We start from the raw sequence: 26,192 nt of genomic DNA, 5'->3' as shown, positions 1-26,192 counted from the left end.
TAGATGTACATCTAGGATAGAGTTTGCAATCTACAAACTTGGACTGGTGGCATTAGAACAGCTCGTTATCAAATCTTAGGCCAGGAGAAGGAAGGCCATCTGAACCAGAGGCTTTCTTGCTCACAGAGCATTCTCTTCATGGAAGAACAAAGTACAGCTCCTATCATAAAGTCACCTGAAAAAGTCACTTGAGAACTCAGCTATTGCTGTCCCACCTGAGTAGCTCTGCCTTTCTCAGTCTCTCCTTTCACCATGAGGCTTTCTGCAAATGCCCTGGCTGCATCATACTGTGTGGTGCATTACCAAGGAAGTACGTGCTCTCACGATCAGCTCCCTGGAATGAGGGCAATTTTTACTATTAAGTTCAGGGAACATTTTGCCTTACAGAGCTGGATCTAGAAAAATGTACACATAGTCTCTATTTTCATAGCTTCCATTCATAACAGTGTAGTGATTAAGAGCATGGTTTTGGTACCAGACAGAGCTGGGGCTTGAATTACAACTCACTAGATATGAGTTCTTAGGACAAATGACTTCATCTCCCTTGGCATCCCTTGCAGCTCTGTAAAGCATCTGCCTGCAATGCAGGAGACCCAGGTTCAGTCCCTGGGTCACAAAGATCCCCTGGAGAAGGAAATGCCAACCCATTCCAGCATTCCTGCCTGGAGAATCCCAAGGACAGAGGAGCCTGGTAGGCTACCGTCCATGGGGTCGCAAGAGTCAGACATGACTTAGTGACTAAACCACCACCCTAGGAATCAGTTTCCTCCTCTAAGGAGTCATCTGAAGGCTCTGAAAGAGCCAGCACACAACAACTATGTGGCCTTGAGAAAATCATTGAATCTTTCTCTGATTCAGATATTCACATCTGTTCAACGAAAGTGATAACAGTACCTACCTCATAGGGTTGTTGTGGCAATTAAATGTGTTAATGTAGGTAAAGTGCGCTTAACTTAGTACTTTGCACATAGTAACTGCTCAATGAAGATTAGCTATTATATGACCTGACCAGTCATAGTCTGGTCATATCATAGTCTGGTCATATCATAGTTTATCACATTTTCAGTACAGGGACCTGGTTGGAACTTCAGATTGCCATTTTTGCATATCTCATCTTGTTGAGTCCACACTCACAAAAAAGATCAACTGAAAACAACCTCTCTTATATTTTCAGTCTCTCCACTGTCATGGGTTCTTCCTGATGGCATATACAATGCTTATAAAACATGTAACCATGGCAAATGGCTGGATCTCTCTGAACCTCAGGTTTCAGAGAGAGAAGGAGAAGGGGAGGAGGAGGAAGATGGAAGGGAGAGAGGAAGAGGGCAGAGAGGGAATGTCTCTCTCATTCAAAATAAAAAATAAAAGTAAAAACTACCCTCCATTTGACCCTGAAGTTGTCTCTAGCTATTAATTTATTGCCCTCCTTCCATTCATCATCAAGTTTCCTAAAGGGATGTCATTATTAGATGTTTGCACACATCACACTACCATTACTCCTCAACACACTGCAATCTAGTCTCTGCCTTCTCCACCCTCACTCTACCTCAGGTTCCTCACACCCCCTCCCTATTTGCCATCTCAAGTCAACACTTCTCTATCCTAATCTTTCATAACTTCTTGTAACATCTAACAGAGCTGTCACACCTTCTTTGAAATTCTCTTCTCCCTTGGCTTTCATTTTCCTGTTTATTCTCTTGGGCCTCTAGTAATTACTTCTTGCTGTTCTCATTCTCCAGTATTTCATCTTTGGCTTTCACCCCCTCCTCATTGCACACCTACTGCTTAGCTGTTCTCAACTATTTCCAGGCTGTGATAACGTATATGCTGATGATTCTCAAATTTCTACCTTCTGTTCCGAATCTCCACAGCTTTAGTCCTATTTTCCAATTTTCTGTTGAACATTCTGAGCCGGGTGCCCATAAGGACCTCAAACTCAGTAAGTCAAGAGCCAAGCAATTCACAATCTCCTTCAAATTTCCTCCTCCATTCTTCCCAATCTTTGTGAGTGGCACTTATCTACCCAGTCACCTAAGCCAGAAACTTGGGAATGAGCCTTGACAACTTCTTCCACAACCCTCAGATCAAATCAATCAATCAAGTACTGCTGAGTCCACCTTTCAAATATTTCTGAAATTTGTCCCTCTTTCTCCAACCTCTCTGGTCTCATTTTGGCTCAGTTTTTGATTCCATTATGATTTCCTATCCTTTTCACACTAGTGTCCATTTGACCTTTCTAAACCAGAAATATTTGAGAAACACTTTCTTGCTCTTCATTCTTCAATAGCTCCCTATTATCTTCACAAAAGAGGCCACATTCCTTAAATTGACCTCCAAGAGATTTTCTGCTGTGGCCCATGCCAGTGCCTCCAGCCTCTTTCCACATTACTCTCCTTGCTCCCCTAAATGCATGCTGCATTTGAACAAGCTGATTTACCCACAGATCCCTGAACCCACTAACTCATCCTGTCTAATGCTCTGTGCCTTTGTATATGCTGTTCCCTAGCCTTTAAATGCCCTCCTCTGACCTCTTCCATCTGAGGTATCTCTACTCATCTGCCAAGACTCTAACCAGGTATCATATTTTCTGTGAAACCTTCTCAAACCCATGTTATCCCAACACCCAGACAGATTTGGGTTCTCCAATAATGCATTGTATATAGCTCTATGTGTACTTGGAAGATTACATAAAGGGTTTTTGTTTTCTTTTTTGGTCTGTTTCCCTCACAATTATATGAGTTTGAAGTCAAGGGTTACAACGTATTTTTCAATTCCTTATACCAAGCTCACAGCATGAAACAAAAGTGTTTCCTAGATAATTTTTAAAGCAGTGAGCACTTAAATTTTTAAAATTTTTAAAAATGTTTAAAATTTTCAATCACTCAATTGCAACATTAGTTTCCACCAACTATACTTACTTTGCAGGGGTTGTGTCAAGAGGGACTATACGATCAAGGTAAAAAGCATCCTTGCAATCTTTTCCTTTGCAAAGCACTTAGTGGCATGTCATCCTTACAGCAAAGCTTCTAGGGAAAATAATTATGCATTCATGCAAGAGATGAGGCAATGAAGCTCAGAGAGGCCAAGTGACTTGCCCAAGTCTGTTAATGAGTTAGTAACAGGGCCAAAACCAAAACCCTATTTCTCAGTTTTCCTGTTTCTCAGTTTAATGTCTTATTTACTGGGGAAGGAATTTTTAAAGTCAGCTTCAAGGAGTCCTAGAACAGGCAGTCACCTTCCCCAATCCCCTCACATACACACAATATGCACATTTCAGTCAGAGTAACTTTACTTTCACCTGAAACATTTATTATACCATAATACTCATTTGGGATAGGAGTGGTTGGTGGGGAGGAGAGTTTATTGTTTCTTTTGAATTTTTGAAAAAAACCTGCATTTTCTACAAATTTCAGAGGTAATTTATTTAACAGGTCAATGAATGTTACAACTGTGTTATTTGGACACTAGTATAGAAAGACCTTGTGTTTTAAAAAAATAAGCCAAAATGAAGGGCAGTCATGACAAAGGAAACTGACAATTGAACATCTTTCTGACTTTAAGCTCCTCTTCAAATTATCAACCTACAGAAGTCATGAGTTCTTATCTCCCTCCCTTCCCTTACACTTTCTAATAATGCCTTGTTGACTGATCTGTTTTATCAGTCCTCAATTTAACACTAATCCTTAACTACTTCAGGCAATGAGAAACACTGTTATAAAGACAGCCTTGACTATCAAGAGGGCAAGAATGCTTGGGACTTTTGGTCACAGCGACACATTTGCTATCTTGACTGCATTTACTGCTATTCCCACACAGAGAAAGAAACAATTGGCTCTTTTAGAGAACTAATCTCTCATGGGATTTCCCATAAGGCAACTGGGTCAACGGATCACAATGGCTTAGAATTCTAGATCCTGGCATAAGAGAGCTAGCAGGGCCTTCCTGGACCATTTTGTCTTCGTCTGCTCACCAGACAACATCAGACTACACTGAAGGTCTAATAGGGTGAAGTCCAGGCTGTAAGTGTAACTTCTCCCCTGTTTTCTTTTGAAATTAGTTTGAAGCTATTAAGGAAAAGAATGGAATAGAAAGGGAGGGTCCAAAGTGTGTCATAATTTATTAGCTTCAGAGACTCACTTCTGAAACTGCTCTGACAAGTTGACTACAGGAAATTCAAGGCCAAAGAGTATCTGTAGCTGAGGAAACTCCCTGTGAGACCATTCAGTCCCCAACCTCTGCCATGTTTAGATGTCCAAAGTCCCAACAGAAAGAGCATAGCACAAATCTTGCCAACAGTTAGGATAGTACAGGTGTAAATGGTGCTGCCACGATCCAAATTCTACAAACTCAGGGTGTCCTTCTCTTTGTGAACTTTTCTGTGAAGCCCTTAATCTTATACTTCTCCTACCCTTTCCCTAATGGAAACATAACCTGTTATCACCACTTGATTAGCCTAAGCTTCAGGTTGGTCCTTTAAGGAGGGACATAATGTGATTTCTCACTAATACATCATTATCCTTCTTTGAAATATACTCCATTGATTTGCAGTTAACCTTTCTTGCCCCATCTCTTAGAACTTCAAATTCCAGGTGTATGAACCCTCTTCACACAAGGCCACCTAACAGAGTAGAGCTATGAGCTATGGAAATTAATCTCATTCATGTCTATCTGCTACTTAAGTATTTCTCTCTCCCTAATATCCCAGTGGTAGATTTATTTTCAGAGTAAAGGATTCAAGGGAGAGAGAAAGAGTAAAAACTAATGACTATATCTTTCAGGCTTCACTGGTACCATGTTTGATGTTATCCTTCAACCAAGAGAAAACTAGTTAGGACTGTAGATACAAAACAGTAGCTTTGCTTCCCTTTACTCTCCCTTGGAGTGGGGCCAGGGACAGGGCTGCACTGTCTCTCTGACATCCCCATCTGCTATCTTCCTAACCACCTGAGAACCAAATCTAAGATAAAAGACATCATCCCCTGGCATTAACATCTATTCCTGGATGAAAGTGGGGGCTTTATGATGGTCTTGGAAGGTTTCTGGGGGCCACATGTTTGTTTCAACTTCATTCAGGGGGCAGGCCAGCTTAATTTTTATTGGGAAAACTAATTGCCTTTCCTGTGATTCCACTCTGTTTCACCCAAGAGGTGTACCTTGGAGGCCCGTTTGCCTTATGAAGCTCAGCCTCATTAAGTTCAAGAATGGCTACTGCCCGAATGCCCTTCAAGACATTCTTCACTCTGCTACTTAACCTCTTCCTTTAAGAATGAAAATCTAGTGTGGATTGACATCCATTCTTTGTGTCTCACCGAGTCCCCAGTTTTACAGAGGACCAACCCCTGAGATTCAGGTCCTCTGTAGGCTCTTAGTGCCCTAAAAAAATCTCCCAAATTGACCTCAAGTAAGGCAAAGTTCTTCACTAGAAATTTGAAGTTATCAACTAAGTGATCGGTATGAAGGATTCACTCAACTGGAACCTCATTAAGGTAGGAATACAATCTTCATCTGCAGCTAAGAACACAGTGTTTGCAACAATGGAGATGGGCAATAAAGCCAGCCCAATGAACAAGTGCACATGTGAACGTAAGTGCATTTGGCCCTACTGCCAACTCTCTCTGGTTGGAAGGACCAGTAAGTTTTCTTGTGTTTTGGAGGAGAGAGTGGTATGGGGAAGCAGGTAAGGAGGGAATATGAGTCCACAAGATAATTAGGAGTCTGGAGTTCAGGGTAAGCTGGGGTTGGAGTTCTCTGTGTATTGTTTGTTTGAACTGTTTTTTGTTTTTCAAAAGTCAGTGTTGCAACGAAAATAAAAAAAAGCGAGTGGCGAATGACAACGAAAAAAAAAAAAAGCAAGTGGTGAATGACAACGGAAAAAAAAAGTCAGTGTTGGACTTCCCTGGTGGTCCAGTGGTTACGACTCTGAGCTCCCAACGTAGAGGGCACAGATGCGATATCTGGTCAGATCCTGCATGCCACAGGGTGTGGCCTTAAAAAAATTCAGTGTTATCTAATGATTTCTTCATCCTATAATCAAAAACATTCCATAGATATGAAATAATCTCTTCAGTTGGCTTTCACCTACCAATATTGCCGCACTCCCCTTGGATTCATTCATCAACTTCTGTGGAGCACCCACTACAATATGCCAGGCACTGTACTAACTACAAGGGCAAACACAGTGAAGAAGAAACATGGCCCCTGCCCTCAGAGGGCTTATATTCTGGTGGAGGAGACAAACATGAACTAAGTTAGTGGAGAAGAATAAAATGGAGAAAGTGTAGAAGTATTATGGAAATACATAAGAGGCAGAACTGACCTGATTGTGGTAGAAGCAGGGGGAAGGGGTGTCACAGAATGCTTCCCTGAGATGGAGACACTAAGATATGACCTGAGGGGAAAGTGAGAGGGAGGGAAGCAAGAAGGACCTAAAGGGAGGCCAGAGAGAACAAAGGGAGTTTTTAAAAAGGAAGCAATGTAACAGATTGGCACTTTGCAAAGAACATTCTGAGCGGCAGTGTGGGGAACAAATTGCAGGGAGGAGAAGTAGGACACTACCTGAAGATGGTGGCAACTTATAAAGGGGGAAGTAGTAGGTCCTGCTGCTGCTGCTGCTAAGTCGTTTCAGTCGTGTCTGACCCTGTGCGACCCCATAGACGGCAGCCCACCAGGCTAGGAGAGCATAAAAAAAATCTCACTTCACCTGGTCCTAGGGTTTAAGTGACATTTTAAGTGAGACTTGAAGGCTGGGTTAGGCATGAGGTGCTGGAGGGGTTGAGGTGTTGAGGAGAGTCTCCGGCACTGTAAGCTTCTGCTTTAGCCAAAGCAGTTCTTGTGATTGCTAATGCCTTGGTCTCAACCTGGAATGCCGAGTGCCAGTTCCTTCTAGTCAAATCCTGTATATCTTTCCAGGCCCTCTCAAATCCCACCTTCTCTGCTCACACCCAGATATGGCTTCTCTTGCTTCTAAACCCCTATGCCATGTTTGTCACTTGGCATTTAAAGATCCACTATTTAGTATTGTTACTTTACACATATCTGCAAACTCCTTGTAAGCTCCTGAAACTTATGAATAGTCTTCCATGACTTTGGCATCACCCAGGGTACCTAGCACAGTGATGAGCACATAAGGCACTCAATGAATGAATGAATGAATGAGGCACTAGATCCCCTTCAGGGCTCCTTTAGTAATTCCCTATTATCTGTGAAGCTGATAAGGAAAAGGTCTTCTTTCCCTACAAGATTTCTGCTACTTGCCTCCAAAGACCTAAGACTCGAGATCGACAGCTCCTTCCCACTGGTCACTGCTTCTCACTCCCCTTTCAGTCCTGCCCCCTCTCCCACCACCACCACCTTCTATTGTTTCTTCTGTCTTCTGGTTGTCAGCCAGGATGAGAAAATGGCCTAGCTGTCCTCAGAGACTTACGCCAGCCTGAACTGCTCTGTGGTGCCATGAAGGGCCAGGACTTTTGTTTACAGCTGGGACCATGGCGAGGTGGTGAGCACAGCTGACAGCCCCACGCTGGAGCAAACATCAATCTTCCTCTGTCCTCTTAGCCAAGTTTCACAGACCAGCTCTATTGAAAACTGGCTGCACCCGCCTGGGTCTCACTGACATCCCACCCACCACTCTGGCCTGGGAGCAGCTGGGTGAATCTCGGCTTTGTACCTTTTAGGCACTGCCCTTGGCTCTCTTCTCTGGCCCCAGCCTCTAATCATATTACCTCAACTTCAGGGCCTTGAAAGTATATGTACTCCCAGGCCCCCACACTCCAAACAATGTCCTACCTCTCCAACCAAATACTCTGACTCCCACCAGTGTACCAACACCCTCATTGGCTCAGTCGAAGTTGAAACACGACAGCAAAAAGAACCAAACCACCCAGTTTTCAGTGTGTACTTTCATGGAGTCTGCCAAGTTTCCAAGTTGAGTAGACAAGGTTCCAGGCCCTTGGAAATTCGCATGCGTGTGTGATCTTTGCCTGCAGACAGCTTTCCTGCTTGTTTTAAAACCTGCAAATCAGATAGGGCCTGGAACCTTTACAGAATATCTTTTGAAAGCTTAAGTAAGGTCCTCTTTGCACCAAATTCTGTTTCTTGGCCTCCTCCTTCCCTAGCACCTTTGCCCTCTCCAGCACTCCCCTGGGGTGAGAATGAAGCCCTATCTCTTGACCCCAGGTTCCCTTTGCCTGTGTTTCTATGCCTACTGGCTAACAGTTTTGACCAATTAGCTGAGGCCCGTTTCCTGGTTTTCACCCTCTCCCCATTTCCAAAGGTCCACGGGAGATGATTCACTCCTCTCGCTTGCAGTGGCTCATTATAGCAACATGTCTTCAGGGATCTGGCAGAGAGGGACTTCAGGCCAGAGGAGACTCCCCTTCTAGGAAACCTTCTCAGGATTTCCAGCAGAGAGGTCTTTTCAATCTAAAATAACCCCTTCCCCATTTTTTACATGGTGTCTTCCTACTAAATGTTGTCATCTAATTACTACCTTAGTCATGTCTGACTCTTTGCAACCCCGTGAACTATAGCCCACCAAGGCTCCTCTGTCCATGGGATTTCCCAGGCAAGAATACTGGAGTGGGTTGCCATTCCTTTCTCCAAGGGATCCTCCTGACCCAGGGATTGAATCAACATCTCCTGCATTGCAGGCAGATTCTTTACCACTGCACCGTTGGAGAAGCCTATTATCCAAGCCCTTGGTTAACAGAAAAGAATCCCACGTGTATTCTCCTTCCCAGGGCTGACAGCACTTTTTAATTTTTTCTTTTTCTTTTAAACTGTTTTACTGTAGAAAACTTCCCAAAAAAAACACCCAAAAGTAGTCTTTAAAATGACAGCTGAAATTTTCAAAAGGTATAGATTTTATCATTTCCACTAAAATGAGGACTGTGGGTGCAGGTTTAAGCATGAACATAGTTATATTTGAAAAAGGACTCAAAGCATCCTCTTGAGGCAATGCTTGGACCATAGGACTCAGCGTACATTGGTGGAAATCAGTCCTCATCTCTGTTGGTTGGTGTGTACCACAGATGGGTTGACATGATTGTTCCAAGTGAAGTGTGTGGTTCACAAAAGCACACATTTTGGTGAATCAGATGCTAAACTGTTGACTCAGGACGGGGAAACCAAGAGATTATGGTGCAAGTCTGGCATCCGAAGGGTCACTGAAGGACTACATTGATTAGATGCAAGTTCTCAGTCATTTATAGTAACCTCTTTCTGCCACATTGATGGGTTAGTTGAAGCAGAGGGGGTTTGATTATAGGAGAGGAGAGGTATTAGAAGAGAATAGATAACCCCCAAAAGGATAAAACTTTCCCATGACTAGCTCCATCATTGGCCCTGTCTGTCATGGGCTAGCAAACTAGACTGATCCAGACTAATTTGCAGAACTGGTTTTATGAAATCCCTATGGAACAAGGTAGGTATAAATAGATAGAAAAAACATTGTTATTAAAGAAATACCATTTTGCTTAGCCTTGAAATATTAGGGTTTTTTTAACTTTTAAATTAACCAATCATTCTTTTTTTTTTTCCAATCATTCTTAAAACAAACAAAAAAAAACAACACCCAGTAAGCCCCATGTGCTTAGCTGCTCAATTGTGTACAGCCTCTTGCAACCCCATGGACTGTAGCCCACCAGGCTTCTCTGTCCATGGGAATCCTCCAGGGAAGCATACTGGAGTTGGTTGCCATGCCCTCCTCCAAAGGATCTTCGCAACCCAGGGCTTGAACCCAGGTCTTCCACATTGCAGGTGAATTCTTTACTGTCTGAGCCACCAGAACCCAGTAAGCTAGTCAGAACCAAATGAAAAAATAGCAAATTAACCTTAGAAGGGAGCAATTTCATCTACTAACCAGAAGCCATGGGAAGATACTGGTGTCCCTCTTTATATTCCAGAAGAGACTGACCACTACCTTCCAGACCTAGGCTAAGAGATTAGCTAAAGGGTAAGATAAGCAAGGCCAACAGATACCTTTGGGCAGGGCAGGTCCCACCCTGCACAAGGGTACCCAACTTAGAGGGAGCAAATGGAGGCTGAAATTCATTCTTCAACTGCCCTAGTGGCCTCCAACATCCCTGAGAAAGAAAAACATTTTTCTAATTGTTCCTCTAGTGTGGCTACTTCTCTGCAATTTGTCTGCCCCCAGGTGGCGCATGTTTCTAATTAGCACAAAGGCATCACATGAGCAAATAGTAGCCTTAAAAATTAACTTAGAGATCTTAGAGCCATCACGTGTTGTGAAGGCTGCAACCATAAATAACCTTTGTCTGGCCTTGGGCCTTGAAACCAAACATTGACTGAAGCTATCTTTCCCTTCCTGTTAACGCAGATTGTGAAGACAGTAATTCAGCTGTGAAATGAAAAGGAAGAAGAATAACTCGCATTTGCTGAAAATCTGAAAATCTATTAAGAGTCAGGAATCTGCTGAAGCTTCATCCCACTAGTAAGTGGAAGGGGCAGGAGATAATTCATCTTTGAGTGGGTACCATGACATAATAGGAAAAATCATGGGTTTTGGAGTCACAAGAGAGAACTCTGAATCTTTGCCCTGCTGTTTACTAGTTGGCAACTTGAAGTGAATATTTAACTTCTCTGGGCTTCAGTGAGGAGTCACAAAGATAATAGATGTAAAGAGCTGAGCATAGTGCTGCCTGGCACATATAAGGCATTCAGCTCCTATGTCTTTTTCTGCTACCACCCTGACTCCAAAGTTAATTCACATTATTCACACCATTGGCCTTTAGGACCTCATTCAATAGAGCATAAGGACGAGTCTGTGCTGTGCTGCTCTGCTCAGTCGTGTCTGACTCTTTGTGACCCCGGGGGCTGTAGTCCACCAGGCTCTTCCGTCCATGGGATTTCCCAGGCAAGAATACATGGAGTGGGTTGCCATTTCCTTTGCCAAAGTATCTTCCAGACTCAGGGATCAAACCAACATCTCCTGCAATATCAGGCAGATTCTTTACCACTGAGCCACCTGGGAAGCCCCCAAGAATGGGTCTACCAGACAGAATATTGAAGTGAGAGTTAGGAGACATCAGTCCCAATGCCAGACACATCCCTTGATGTACGTTAAGTTACTCCCCTCTTCTGATCCCATCAATAAAACAAGAGAACACGTCTAGCTCTGATGCTGAAAGGCAAGAGCAGAGGAAATTACTTTTCTTGAGCACCTGCCATGATATACACACCAAGTTAGGCCCTTTCACATACTTTATATACATATGCTAAATCAGCACTGTCCCATAAAACTTTCTGATGTTGGGAATGTTCTGTATCTGACAATATCTAATTTGGTACTAACACTAGCCATAAGTATCTACTGAGCCCTTGAAATGTGCATAGTGCAACTGAGGAACTAAATTTTTAATTTAAATTTAACTAATTCAAATTTAAATGCCCATGTATTTAGACAGTGGTTACTGTATTAGATACTGCAGCTCTAAGATAATGAAGCAGGAATATTTGTTCCCATTTACTGTATGTTGAAACTGGGGCTTAGAAAAATTTAAGAATTTTCTGAAAGTAACATAAATAGTAAATAAACCAGATTCAAAACCAAGCAGTAGAAAGTTTAGCAGCTTAGTACTGTCAGATACACCAGGAATTACCTAGGCTCCACTAGTCACAAGTTATATAACCAAAGAGAAATAATTATAGTCTCTAGAACTCACTTTCATCATCTATAAAATAGGGATAATCATCACCTAATTTGTAGGCTTATTGTTGAGATTAATAGGTTAGAGCTATATAGAGTGTGGCTTTCAGCAACTGTTTTTCCTCACTACCCTTTTACCTCAGCCCCACACAGAAGAGGTTTAGACATAAACTAATAAAAGATAACTATAAGGTAGAGGGGGCATTTGGGAAAAATAAAAGCAAGAAAGGAAACACTTACGAGCTTTCATATGTTATCTTTCATAGAATGGAGTTGAGGGAAGGTATGAAATCATCAAACTACTTCCACTTATTTGGTTTGCTTCCTTCCCCTATTCTTGATACTCCAGTCATTGTTAGCCAAGGCAGGGAACAAGGTATATATAACGTATTTTGAGGCCCAGAAAGACAAGATAATGCAGCTGAACAACACAGTACTGTCAAGGGCATGGGCTCAAAGGGCAGGGAAAATTCAATCCTGGTTCCCAAATTTTGTATGCACAAAATAATAGACACCACTTCACAACAGTCTTTCATCTGTGAAACAGGACAGATAACATTCAGGGTGTCTCAATAAAAAACATACACGTTTATTATTTTGCTTTACATTCTGTAGCACCCTCTAGTGGAGTGTACAAAAATAAGCATTATATTTCTGCCCTCCAAAGCACACTTCTAAGTGTGCATTGGAATCACCAGAACAGTTTGTTGTAACACAGACACCCAAACCCTAACTACCACTAGAATTTCTGATTAATTAGTTTGGAGGTGAGAATCTAAATTTCTGACAGTTCCCCAACAGGTGATGCTATTGGTGTGTCGGGAAAACACTTTGAGAACCTCTGCTCTAAATCCCGCCCCTCCCCAATGTGTGCACATGTGTGCCCAGAAACACACATATGCACACACGCACAAACGTATGGAATCTATAACTGAAATAAGTATAACTTGTGTTGTTTATTAGTATGCCTCTAACAAGCTTTTTGTGAAGAATTAAAGAATATCATGTGATACATGACACAACATCTAAAATATAGAAAGCATGCAAAAAAACTGAGGATCACAGAACATAAATCCCAGGTTCTCAGAACTAGTAAGTGGTGGAATCGGGCTTAAAACTAGGCCTCTAATTAGGCCTCTAAACTCCAAAAACATAATAAAGTTTAACAGTACTACTACAGAAGACAGGGTGAAAACACACATATCTAATCATAATTTCAAAAGTTAAAGAAGATCAGTTTTCAATTCCAGGGTCCAAGTCCAGAAAAGACAAATGTCTGTACTGACTAGACAAGCACATGAGTTTCCCCTGCAGCAGGGCAGGGGTCGGGGTAAGGTGGTAAAGCGGGGCAGGTGGCAGCATTTGAAAAGATCCTAACTCCACAGAAAGGGTTAGAATCTTCCTATCTTCATCAGCATCAGTGCTTGGGGTCATTCATCAATTCTAACTGTCTCACCCCAAAAAAAGGCAAGAAGAAAGAGATGGGAGGAGGGAATTTTTTTTTAAGGAGGAAAGAAGAAAGGAGGTAAACATTTGAATAGAGCCCTATCTGGTAGGGCTATTAAGAAGTTAATTTGATTTTTCTCGAGAAATGAAAGATATATATGATCTTCATAGATTGGAAAGCTCAGCAATTCAGAAAAAAAAAAAAAAAAAGGATGGGGGAATCCCATAATTCCAGGGACCAAACAGCCAATCCTTTGCTGGAATTTGGCGGCATCTAGTGGCGAACTCAAAAGGTATAAACCTCACACGGAGAACTTTCTGGAAAATTAAAGTAAGTGCATACTTGCGCTAAGAGCACTCTGCCTGGAAATCAGAACAAGCAGGTAAGAGAGCCTCAGCCCCCACAGAAATTCGGAGTCCCTAGTGGAGGGGAAGTCTGTCGTGTACAGATATTCTCAGCAAAAAATTGTTTGTGCCAGAATTGGACGCAACTTGGGGGTGGGGGAGGGACGGGGGAAGGAGCAGAGGTTGGGGGAAGACGGCTATTAGGGAACAGCAAACCTGCTTTTTGGAACTGCTAATAAGCCAATGGGGGATTTGGTTGTTAACCGCTGCTGGGCTACGGCTTAGAACGGGATTTTTGATTCAGAGATAGACGTGGGAAGAAAGTGTATTTTTAAGGTTTAAAATCAAATCGATAGGGGAGACCGAAGTATTTCTAGCGAAAACCCTTTATCTCAGTGATGGTCGCCATGACTTAATTGCCTAATTTTCCTTTTCATAAGAATAATTTTCAAACATAAAGAAAGTAGAAAAATGATCCGTAGAGAACGCGCGCGCGCCCCCGCGCGCGCACACACGCGCACGCACCCGCCCCAGAACACCAGCCCCGACGCTAGGGGCGCACGCCTGCGCACACCAGCCACCTCCAGCGCCACGAGGCCTGGCGTTCGCGCACACGCCAACGCCAAGGCCACGCGGGCTCGCTTGCGCACAGGAGCCCTGACACCGCGCGCCTGCAGTACCCGCCACCCCCAGCTCGCACACACATCAAAACCCCCAGTCAACCTTTATTTTTTTTTTTTCCCCCCTCCAGGAGTTGCGCAAGAGGTTCGGGGGCGTGGCCGCAGATTGACCTAGCGCTTCCCCACTCGCGGGGACCTTAGCTCATTTCCGCCCATCCTGTTTCCGCAGGCCACGTAGACACTTCCTTTCCCAGTTGGGGGGGGGGAACCCACAATGCCTCCCTGCAGGAAAAAAAAAAAAAAGAAAGAAACCTCTGGGCAGGGGAACTCTGGGTCGTGAAAGTGGGCCACGTGAACACTCTGCCCTATAGACTTATGACCCAACCGCTGTCGCGCTTTTGGAGGGCGGGCTAAAAACCTAAGAGGGCGAACGTCATTGGTCAGAGCCCTCACTAAAGGACAAAGCTGATTGGTTTCCTTCAAGCCTTAACGGTGAAGAAGCAGGTTGCTAGCACCCGCCTTTACTGCGGCGGAGTGTCATTGCTGACGTGGTGAGCTTCATCCAATCATTTGGTTATAGAACATTCTAAAACTTAGATGAGACGATTATGATTGGCTGTAGGGCATAAGCCCGCCTCCAGGGTGACGTGTCTGCCTATGGATATCAGTTGCCAGAGAAACCTGGCTTTACTATGGCGGTTGGAGAGTCGGCAGTGAACACACGTCGTCGTCTCTCGGAAAGAACTGGATCCTCGTTTCAGGTTTCGGGGTGGGGGTGGGGAGAAAGGGTTGACGATTTCCTCTTATCGTCGTGTATACAGACAAGATTAATTAATGGCTTTACAATCGGGCAGAACTAGATTCGAATTCCTAATCGCCAACGCCCAGCTTGGGCTGGCTGTTCTTTCTGTGTCTCTCGGTTTCCATGTTTGTAAAATGGTGATAATAATAGTATCTGCCTCAGAGACTTGTGCCTTAGAGGCGTATGCTGTATATTAGAGCGTATAATATACGACTGCTAGGTAATGTAATACGTATAATAACTTAATACGCAGCGTGGCTCCGGAAGATGTTAGCTATTACTGTGGAGAGAAAATCCCGCGTAATAGAGTGAGAAAAAACGTAAAATTTTGTAAAGTCTTTCCTTACAGTGCTTTTCCTATCACCTCCTTCCGTAAAATAAATTCGAGATACAAAAGAGACGTATCAGTCTTTACCAATGAAATAATTTATTTGGCAGTTACCTCAAAATAGCGGGGATTGGAATTTTCCGTATTGAAAAGTTAAAAAAAAAAAAGCGGGGGTGGGGAAAAACGGAGAACGAGGAATGAGAGCTAGCTGGAGATGAACCACATGCGATGAGTAGGCCTTGTTTGAATCCTGATTCGGGGAAACCAACTATAAAAAAAAATACTTAAAAGATGCATCAGGAGATTTTAAAGACGGATTCGATATTTGATTTTTCTTAAGGAATTAATGACGTTTTAGACATTATAATGATATTGTGGTTATGTTTTCAAATTGCCTGTAGCTTACAGAAATATACGAAAATACGAATTAAACAATAAAAGCATTCAGACTGGCTTCAAAATACTTTGATGTCTAGGATTTGCTTCAGAATTAGCTCAGCGGTAAGGGGAAGTGGCGAGGGGCATAGATAAAACAAAATTGGCACTAAATCGTTTAAGCTGAGTGATGAGCTTATGGGATTCCTTGTATTGTTCTGTCTTCCTTGGTATATGTTTGAATTTTTCCATAATAAAATACAGAAAGTCAGCTATTCTGTGCTCTTGAGAAAAACAAGAGTGGGGGGGGCGGCGAGCAGTGGGTGGGGTTACAGATAAAACAAGATGGCCTTCAGTTGGTAATTGTTGAAGCTGGATGATAGATTCGCAAAGGTTTATATTATTCCCCTATATTTTTATCCATTTGAAATTTTCCTTAATAAAACTTAGAAAAAAGCAAAAACAAATTATCAGAAATCATGATAAACGTACAATAAGGTAAATTTGAAAATGTAGCCACAAGAAAGGGGAAAAAAACTTGTACCTTTTTTATCAGCTTTGGTGTCCTTTGTGTATGTTAAAATGCATTGATGGAAAACAAAACGTTCATCTCATATCTTTATTTTATGTCCTTTGCTGTCCCCTTGTTTGACCTTCTAGACTACCATCAGAAAAACTAAGTTTGCTGTGTAGTGAGGATCAGATCTGATCCTGATTGCAGAACAGCCCTCATTACAGAATCTTGGGTAAGTGCCTCCCTTCTCCTGGCCTTAGTTCTCAAACAAGACAATTCCACATAACCTTCATAACTGTCTAGGAATATTTTGAGGATTAATAAGGGCCTGTCGAGGAAAGCACTCTACATTCTAAGAACGGAAGGATGGAACTAAGTCCATCTGTGCTTTCAGTATAGAAAGTGCCTAAACATCAGTGGGCCCTGTAATCTTACATTCCTTGGTAAAGGATACTCTCTAATTGACCCCCTATAATTAGAGCCATGCATTTATATATTTTTTTAAGTTTGTGGCATTCCATATGCAGCATAATTTAGTGGTCAAGAGCAAATACTGACTTCCTGAATTTAAATCCTGGTTCTGCCACTTACTGTAGGATCCTGGGCAGAATACTTATTCACTTTGTCTCTAAAGTTCCTCATCTGTAAAATAAAGATAATAATGGTTCCTATTTCATTGGATTATTGAGGAAATTACATGTAAATTGGCACATATAAGTAGTTGATTTAATTAATCATTGTGACTATTAGTTCCTCTAGTACATCCTGTTTTACACACTTGTGCATATGCACACATGCACACACGTACTAATAAAAGCAATAGATACCTTTTTGGAGTTGTTAATAATAATAATAATACTGTTGGTTTCTCTCCTGATTTTCCAGAAGCAGCGGTTACTACTAGAACTGAATTCTGAAATTATAACTTCTGACTTATCCTAACACTCTAGAAAGGTATTGAGTATGTTGATCATATTTATTTATAAGGGAATTTCTAGGAACTGTAATTTTTAACTAGCAAATCAAAACCATATTCAGTCTGCTAACAGGTTTTATATTATTCCTCTTTGTCTCAGACTCAAAAAATAAAATGTTAAACATAAATGTTCCAAGATCCAGAATTGATATAAATGTAACTGATATGGTGTATATGCATTTAAAGATTTATTCCAACAAACCATTGAATTTGTTCACATTCATTTCTGACACAGTCATACACAAAAATGTCAGTAAATGGAGTCTGTATTCCTGAATAGCCCATCATTTGTGGGAGGAGATGAAAGAAGGTTTTTCAGTCTCTTGACAGCTTTATTTTCCCATGGAGTCACTATATTTTCCTTTCTACTTTTTTTTTCCCCTTCTGAAAGCTAAGTTCCAGAGGAGGGCACACTGCCCTGGTGGGAAAGATGCAATAGATGGGAAGGGGGAGGGCACAGAACCCCTTTATGGGAGGCTATTTGGAGAATGATTAAAGGTGAAAGAGGGGTGGACTGTTAGGCCAGTAGCAGCCCAGAGAAGGCAAGGGTCAAGGTAACCTGAAGGAGCCTCAAAGAGGAAAAGGACCTTGACCTGGGTCTCTGAGGATGGACATAATCCATAAGCGGGGAAGGAAACCAGTTCAAATCATATGCATACAAAGTATATAATATACAATGCTTAAGTCCAGCTGTATGTTAGAACCATGAATAAGAATAGATCAGAAAATTAATAAGGATTTTAAATATGCATACTTTAGTGTAAATCTTTAGTCACTTAATTGATATGTGAATCAGTCTCATAATATAAAAAGCTAAAATACTACAGAGTAGGCCCAGGTTTCCTTTCCTCACGCCCCCATTTCTCTTACTCTCCCCAGAGTTAACCACTATATTATCAATTCTATTTCCTTCTAGATCTCTAAATTATGTACCTGTTTAAAATGTATATGGATATATATATACTATTCTTTGGTGTTTTCTTTTACATAAATATGCTATCATAGATATTGTTTTACAACCTGCCTTGGATGTCTTCATGTCCATTATAGAGTTGTTTGATTCCATTCACAGTGGCATTCCTTTAACTAGTATGATAGTCCATATAAAGGGTAAGCCATGTTTTGTTTTGCCAAATCACTATTGATAGTCCTCCAGGTTGACTCCAGTGGTTTTCTGTTTCATTTATACTGCACCAAACATCCTTGGATCCCCTTTACAAGTGTTAATTCCAGGACAATATTTATGTCTTTAAATTATGATAATTAAACCAGTGTTGATACTGGTGGGAGAAAAGACATCATTATGACAGACTAAATGACCTAGAAACAGTGATACCTTTAAAAATGGAATAATCAAAAATCATTGGAAACTAAGTACCTTTAAAGATCCATATAATTTAGAATGTTATAAATCAGTTCAAATCAGTGGGGAAAGGATAGGCTCTATTAGAAAAAATTAGGCATAACATTTGAAAGAAACTATAAAATACTGAGAGAGAATACAAGAAGTCATTTAGAATATTGATTTGGGAGCATTTTCCCCAGGCATGACATGCCAAAGTTCACAAAGGGAAAAGTTGACACATTTGTGTTTTTATACACACACAGTGACCCACTTAGAAGAATAAAGACAGTTTGGAAAAAATGTTTCTAACACACAAAAGAACCTAGTGTTTAATTATTAGAAGTCAATAAAAGGCAAAACAACATAGTAGAAACGGGGACAAAATATATAAGAGATGGATACGTACAAATATCTGAACATATGCTCAATATCACACAAATTCAAATAAAAATATCTTCCTACATATTAGATTTCCCCCCTCTTTTTTTCCCCCAAAAGATGTTTATCTAGTGTTGCTGAAGTTGTGGGTGAATAAGCTTAACATTTTTGCTGGGAGTACAAATTAAAACATTTCTTCACAAATTAAATTTACCTCTTAAGTCATCAAAGCTGTAAATAAGCAAATCCTTTGAGCAGTTGAGAATGCCCTTCTGAATACTTACCTAATACATCTGTACACTGATATCTGTTAACAACATTTCTGTAATAATGAAGTGTTGGAAACAGCTTAAATGTTCATTTATATAGGACTGGTTAAATTATAATATGTGGAGATTGTAGAATGATGTGGATGTTAAAAAGAATGAGCTAAGTATGTGGCCATAGATGCCTGTGATAAAGTGAGAAAACGTGAGGGGCAATATGTATTTCACCTTTGTCAAGACAAAGTAAATCCATGATACATAATCACAATAAATACATAACAGACACATTTAGTTTTAAAAGTAGGTTTCTGTGTGAATGTGTACATAAAAAGATTTGAAGACATATTCTGAGATCGGGGAGGGGAGGTGGTAAGAGGATGCCTATATCTTTATATTTTGGTGTTTATAATTATGTAATAGTTTTATGATTATGTAAAGGAACTATTACTCAAATGCTACCACAAAATTAATTACTTGGAAATATAGATTTTCAGTTCACAACTTAAATAGTTTTGGGGTGGGTTGAGGAATTAATATATTAAAAAGTCCATTAAAATGTCATCAATTTTTAAGCTTAATGGCAAAACCACATATTTCATCATATACATCTTTTAAAATTTCATCAGACACTATAAACTGGGGGAAATATTTGCCCAGATATGACAATTGATAAGCAACTATAAAAAACTCTTAAGAACCAACTCAAAATGAATAGAGGACATGTAAAATATAACTGGCCAGGAAACAACATTTTTTTAAAATACCAAGACAGCTAATAAAAGAAATACGAGCACCTATTTTCCTTATCGGGTTACAGTGCAGACCAGAGTTGTGAGTTTGAAAATTGGTACAACTTGTGAGGGAAGTAATTTGGCAGCATATTACCTTTTAACCTACTAAATCCACATCTGGGGGCAAAAAAATATTTTAATTACAGGATAAATTGAGTGGGAGGATCACTTTCCAGAAAGGGTAGTTAAGTAAAGTATGCCCGTTTGGTTTCATCTCATACAGTTCTCAAGATGTATGCATATTCCAACCTTACTAACATGGGGAAATAATCCATCAAAATAGTAAGGTTTTAAATATCTAAGATTTGATACCAAGATGAGGTTACCTTCAAGTATTTACACAGAAATGGAAGATGGAAAACTAAGGCAAGCATACGAATGTGTTTTCTCTGGCATACCCTAGAACTGACATGTAGGGAACAAGTGGGAAAATATTTGATGACCTTCATTCTTAATTTGTGCTTCCATTTTCCCCATGTGTTGAATCACCTCCTCACTGATTCACTAATGTATACCCAGAAGGGACCTAAGTGCTGCTGCAGAAAGTTGAGAGATGAACATATACACAAAGCTTATGGCAGGTGGAGATAAGTGGTTTAGTTGCATAAGCAGAACAGGTGAAACATTTAAGTAAATACTAAGTTGTGGAGTACTGACAGCTCATATGGTAACAGAGATGGGGCTAGAGTAGTTAGGAAATTTAATGGGACTTTTCCTGGTAGTTAGATGAGGTAGATGAAGGGAGGAAGCATGATGCAAATAACAAGTAGGTACACCAAGCCAGTAAACAAAATTAAACTCAGAAACTGGCAAATTCAGTTTAAAACCGCTCAAAGCAATGTGTAGTGCTAACTTTTTTAATGAGGAATATCCACAGCATGTATGTCACCAAGTGATCGAGTGATGTAAACTTCTAGCAAGGGAGGTGCAAAGTGCAGTGACCCTAATAAGTTTGTATTACAAGTAGGAGACAGACATCAAAAGGATGGTTTTTCCTCCCTTTGATATCTGGCTTCTGACTCCAGGTAGTAATAGTTGCTTGATCTGTGGGATACTCAGATGAAAATAAAGGTACTGAGACCATTCTAAGAAAGGCTGCTTCCTTAGCTTTATTCAGCCTGAGCACAAACCTGGGTATTTTCCTGTGCAATGTCAGACATTTCATTCAACTTTGGACTTGATATGAATAATAGAATTTGTAAAGAATGATGAAATTCACCCACTTAATGAAAACCATGTAGAAATCCTTATGGTTTTCTTTGCATAAATAAATGTAATCAATGCCAAGAATATACAGGAGGTTCAGCAGTCATTCTTAGGTTCCTCAGTAAGGAATTGCTGATGACCAGTGTGACGTCCAAAAGACTTCTCTGCAGGCTTGCTCCACTTCTGTGTGTTTTACAGTCTGCTTGGCACTGGGCCATCTTGCTTTTTTTAGTTGGTATTTTAACTGTCCCCTTGTTTGTGGAAGCTCTGCCCATTATTCCTCAGGTAGGTTTTCTGGATATCACCTCTATTACTTAACTAAACTCTGATATCCTCACATACTGTGTTCCCTCTGTCCCAGCTACAGTAAAATTTTTGTAATAAACATTTTGTAAGCTTAGTAGCTTACGATGTAATACCATGAAACACTAACCACATCTGATCCTTAACAGGATGTGTCTATATATCCCTCTCAGCCAGAAGGTTCTGATTCCTACAGGGTCAGTGTCTGTATTCACAAATTTTGTTGCTGAGGAGCACCTTTGCTCGGATTTCTGCTGAGAGCTTTGTGTCCTGTCAGAGGAAATCATATGCTTAGTGATAGCACCCAGGCCTCTTGCCAATAACTGACTCCCCTGATGCAGGGCTCTAGTTTTCTAGTACTACTTATCTCATTTCCCCTTCAGGGATTCCCTGACACCTGCTCACATAATCTCAGGGGGCCTAGCAATTGGCAAAAGGGCTTTTTCTATGGGTTAAAATTGTGGTTACCAGAGAAACCTGGTTTCAGGCTTGTCTACCATCATATCTCGTTCTTTCCCAGAGGGTACCCTGGTTTTAATAGTCTGGTATTTATTCATCTAGATATTTTCTGATGTACTTGTATACACATCAGTTTAAAATATGGAAGTTGGACCTCACTGTTCATAAGAACTCTCTAAAACGTGCTTATTTCTCCACTTGGGCTATCTCTGGGATCCTGTTGTACACATTATACATTATGCAACTTGCCTGTTTACCTAATAGTGTATAGTTGAGCATCATCCCACATCAGTACATGAATCTGCTTATTTCATTTGAATGTTCTTCCGTGGTGTGCATACATCATACTTTCTATTGTCATTTCCCTATTGAAGAATATTTAGGTATTTCCAGTTCTTCAGTATTTCAAACACCACTGCAATGAACATCCTTGTATCCTTATTCACATATGCAGATACTCCTGCAAGGTACTGTGTTGGCTGTTCAGCCACATCGTATTTACGAAATTCTTACCTAGGGGTAATTCGCCACACTCCATAGATGAAAGAGGCCAAGAAAGCTTAACATATCTTGCCCAGAGCCTCACAACCCATAAATGACAGCCTAACTGAAGTAGAAGTATGTCTAACAGCAGAACCCATGTGTTTTCTCTGATATCACAATTGTAAACCACATGTTTTAAAGTTAGATTATTTTTTCTTTTTCCTGGATTTCACAAAAGGTCATTGTTGATGCCTGCTTTCCCTTTCTAGGTTGTGTCTCTCACCTCATCTCCACGACCATCCCAGAAGATCTATAAAATTCCATCTGGGAAAACACTAGGAGTTCTTGGCAGGGAAAGAAGAGGATTGTGTAAGTTAAAGGACTTGTTTAATCTGTCATTCCGTAAGAATCACAGAAAACTGTTCTTTTCATCTTTATCTCACTAACCCTCTCTGCTGCATTTTACAGTGTAAATCATCTTTTTCCTTCTTGAAATTCTCAACTTTTTTGGATTCCAAAATAACATTGTCCTAATTCTCCTATGGCTGCTTGGACCATTTTTGCTTGTGGGGTTGGTTGGTTGGTTTGTTTTTTTTGGTAGTGGTTCTCTCCGCTCATCCCTTAAATATAATTCTTTCTTAGGTTTGTCCAGAATTCTAGACTTGTTCAGTTCTTCCTCTATCCTCCATGAACTATTTCTATTCCTGTCTATAATGATGATTACACTCAGGTCTCCATTTCTGCTTCTGACCTCTCACCTAAGCATTAAAGTCACATGTTTAACTGCATACCTCACACTTACTAGGTCTATACCAAACTTCTTTCCTCTCCAGTCTGTTTCCTCCTCTTCTAGATGCAGTCTTATTTGGTGATAATACTATGACCTAATCACCCATTCTCAAAACCCTGGCAGTCATCACTGACTTTATCCCTCACCAATTTATCACCTCCAACAAGCTATCGCTGAAAGTAGCATTAGGTACCATTTCTTGTTTGCTCCAAAAATATCCTGTGCTTATATAACTATCACTATACTAACCTTGTTGTTTCATAATTGTCACTTTAGATATTCGAATCCCTAGTACCTGGCATAATACCTGTTCCAAAGTACATAAGCAGTAGTATATGAAGAGTAACTTGAATGAATGAATGAACTTGTTTCATATTTTATTACTAATTCCAAACTAACCATTAAAAAGTAGTGCTTTTACTAATTCATTAATTACCCAGACCTAAAATTGTAGGGTCTCCTTTGACTCCTCTCTCTCCTTCATTTACTAAGTTCTCTGTTCACTTTCTCTTGACTCTGTCATCAGCCTAGTTCAGGCCTACCTGGACTTACACAAAAACCTTTGCTGGTACGCATTTTGCTTCCAGGCAGCTAAATTAATCTTTCTTGTTTCTTTTGTCTTGTCATTTTTCCTGTTCAGAAATCCTGAATTTCACCTCCACTGCCTTTTGTAGTTTAATTCATTCTTTGTCTGAAATTATATTCCTGTCTTTTGAGTGAAATCAAAAAACTAATTTATGGGCAGGTCTGATGAGTGATTGGGTAGGCTGAGAGTAGTGGGTGAGGGGTAGTGAGGATCAAAGAGCAAGCAAAGAGGTCACTAACAATTAATTGGTTGGCCCTGAAATAGGATTTGAAATCCAGATTCCAAGAGAGTAGTGTGTGTTGTGCTTTAATAGGCCTTTAGGAAACACAGTGTGTTCAAGGTCTCCATAGAAAACAACCAAATAAAATGTTTTATATATTACAGTGGTTGGAATAAAAACAGGGTTGAATGAGTTCCAGAAAGCAGGGTTCTCAAACCCGTGGACACCAATCTGCCGAAGAAGACAATTTCAAAAAACCAACTAGAAGCAATATGCAAAGAAGTAAAATGAGAGGGTCCTCTGGAAAGAAGACAGCTGGTCCCCAGCAGAAGAATCTGGAAGCAGCACTCCCAGGGAGATGGGGGGGTCGCTCTGCTGAGAACCCCCCATCAGGGTCGGTGAGGAAGACCAGAAGGAACAAACAGAAGACCCCTGGAAATGGAGATGGTGGCAGCACCAGCGAAGCACCCCAGCCACCTCGGAAGAAAAGGGCCCGGGCAGACCCCACAGTTGAAAGTGAGGATGCTTTCAAGAATAGAATGGAAGTTAAGGTGAAGATTCCTGAAGAATTAAAACCATGGCTTGTTGAGGACTGGGACTTAGTCACCAGGCAGAAGCAACTTTTCCAACTCCCAGCCAAGAAAAACGTGGATACTATTTTGGAAGAATACGCCAACTGCAAAAGATCGCAAGGCAATGTTGACAACAAGGAGTATGCAGTTAATGAGGTGGTGGGAGGGATAAAAGAGTATTTCAACGTGATGTTGGGCACCCAGCTGCTCTACAAATTTGAGAGGCCCCAGTATGCCGAAATTCTCTTGGCTCACCCTGATGCGCCGATGTCTCAGGTTTATGGGGCACCACACCTCCTGAGATTATTTGTAAGAATTGGGGCAATGTTGGCATACACACCCCTTGATGAGAAGAGCCTTGCATTATTGTTGGGCTATTTGCATGATTTCCTGAAATACCTGGCAAAAAATGCTGCGTCCCTGTTCACTGCCAGCGATTATAAAGTGGCTTCTGCTGAGTACCACCGCAAAGCCCTGTGAGGGTCTACTGACCACTCGCTGTTACGTCTGGTATCTGTAAACGCTCTTTTTGTTCTTAGTCTTTTTTCTTGTATAATTGATACTCTTTAAAATTGTTAATGTATAACAGGGCTTATGTTTCAGTTTTCTGTTTTCTCCTAAACAGAAAATAAAAGGAGTGTAAGCTCCTTTTCTCATTTCAAAGTTGCTACCAGTGTATGCAGTAATTAGACAAAGAAGAAACATTCAGTAGAACATTTTATTGCCTAGTTGACAACATTGCTTGAATGCTGGTGGTTCTATCCCTTTGACACTACACAATTTTCTAATATGTGTTAATGCTACGTGAAAAATGCCCTGATTCCTAGTGCCAAAGGTTCAACTTAATGTATATACCCGAAAACCCATGCAATTGTGCTTTTTTTTTTTTATGGTGCTTGAAGTAAAACAGCCCATCCTCTGCAAGTCCATCTATGTTGTTCCTTAGGCATTCATTCTATCTTTGCTCAAGTTGTTGAAGGATGGTGGTTTGTTTCATGGTTTTTGTATTTGAGTCTAATGCACGTTCTAACATGATAGAGGCAATGCATTATTGTGTAGCCATGGTTTTCCGGAGAAGTTGATATTTTAGGAATCGTATTTCAGATCTTAAATAAAATTTGTTTCTAAATTTCAAAGCAAGCAATTTGCAGTGTGTCTTTAATGTTATTAAGCCTCAGAAGTCAGCAGACTCAGGAAAGATCTAGGTGGTACTAAAGGAGAGAGTTCCGACTCCTAGTGAAAGAATTCCTTTTATTGTTGGGTGTAGCAGCTGGGAGTGCACCCTGCCAGGTCAGCTCCCCTTCTCTCCCCTCTGTGTGGCTGCTCAGGGTGGGATTGCTTTCTACTGATGCTTATAAGAGCCACTTTAGTTCCTGAGGCCCCTTGTCTCTGAGTTGGGCTAGTATAATAGGATATTTAATGGGTACTGCAACACTCCTTTCAAGTTAGGGAGAGTTTTGCTGTTTCCCACCAGAGGAGGCATGGGCAGCCACCTCCAGTATTAGGCATACTTGTAGATTTGGGACCAAGGATGGCAGCTTTTCCAGCTCCAGCATTGATGCCATGTTCCCAATGCTTTAATAATCCATTGGACATAAGATTGGGAATCCTAGAGTTAGGAAGTCCATGGAGAAGAGGGACTGTGTTGGACACCTATGACGATAAATCCATCTTCTGTGAAAATCCCCTAGTCAAACGAAGTTTTGCTTCACAACACTGTTA

The 26,192-nt window shown here is 40.9% G+C and overlaps 1 protein-coding gene across 4 annotated transcripts; it reads left to right on the top strand.

The window, feature by feature from the left end:
• The first annotated feature begins 13,348 nt into the window (after positions 1-13,348).
• On the top strand, positions 13,349-25,610 carry MORF4L2 (mortality factor 4 like 2). Of its 4 annotated transcripts, none has more exons than XM_025276908.2 (5): positions 13,349-13,494; positions 16,242-16,327; positions 16,981-17,049; positions 22,572-22,671; positions 24,063-25,610. In XM_025276908.2, the coding sequence occupies exon 5, from the start codon at positions 24,087-24,089 to the stop codon at positions 24,948-24,950; it is 864 nt and encodes a 287-aa protein (XP_025132693.1). In that variant the 5' UTR covers positions 13,349-13,494; positions 16,242-16,327; positions 16,981-17,049; positions 22,572-22,671; positions 24,063-24,086; the 3' UTR covers positions 24,951-25,610. The 4 variants fall into 4 exon arrangements, with proteins under 4 accessions (XP_025132693.1, XP_006048243.1, XP_006048241.1 ...); XM_006048179.3 differs by lacking the exon at positions 13,349-13,494 and adding an exon at positions 14,683-14,837; XM_006048181.3 differs by lacking the exon at positions 16,981-17,049.
• Positions 25,611-26,192: the final 582 nt, after the last annotated feature.

The sequence above is a fragment of the Bubalus bubalis genome, chromosome X, assembly GCF_019923935.1.
Source record: "Bubalus bubalis isolate 160015118507 breed Murrah chromosome X, NDDB_SH_1, whole genome shotgun sequence".
Classification (NCBI taxonomy): Eukaryota; Metazoa; Chordata; class Mammalia; order Artiodactyla; family Bovidae; genus Bubalus; species Bubalus bubalis.
This window is presented reverse-complemented; position numbering and strand designations above follow the sequence as displayed.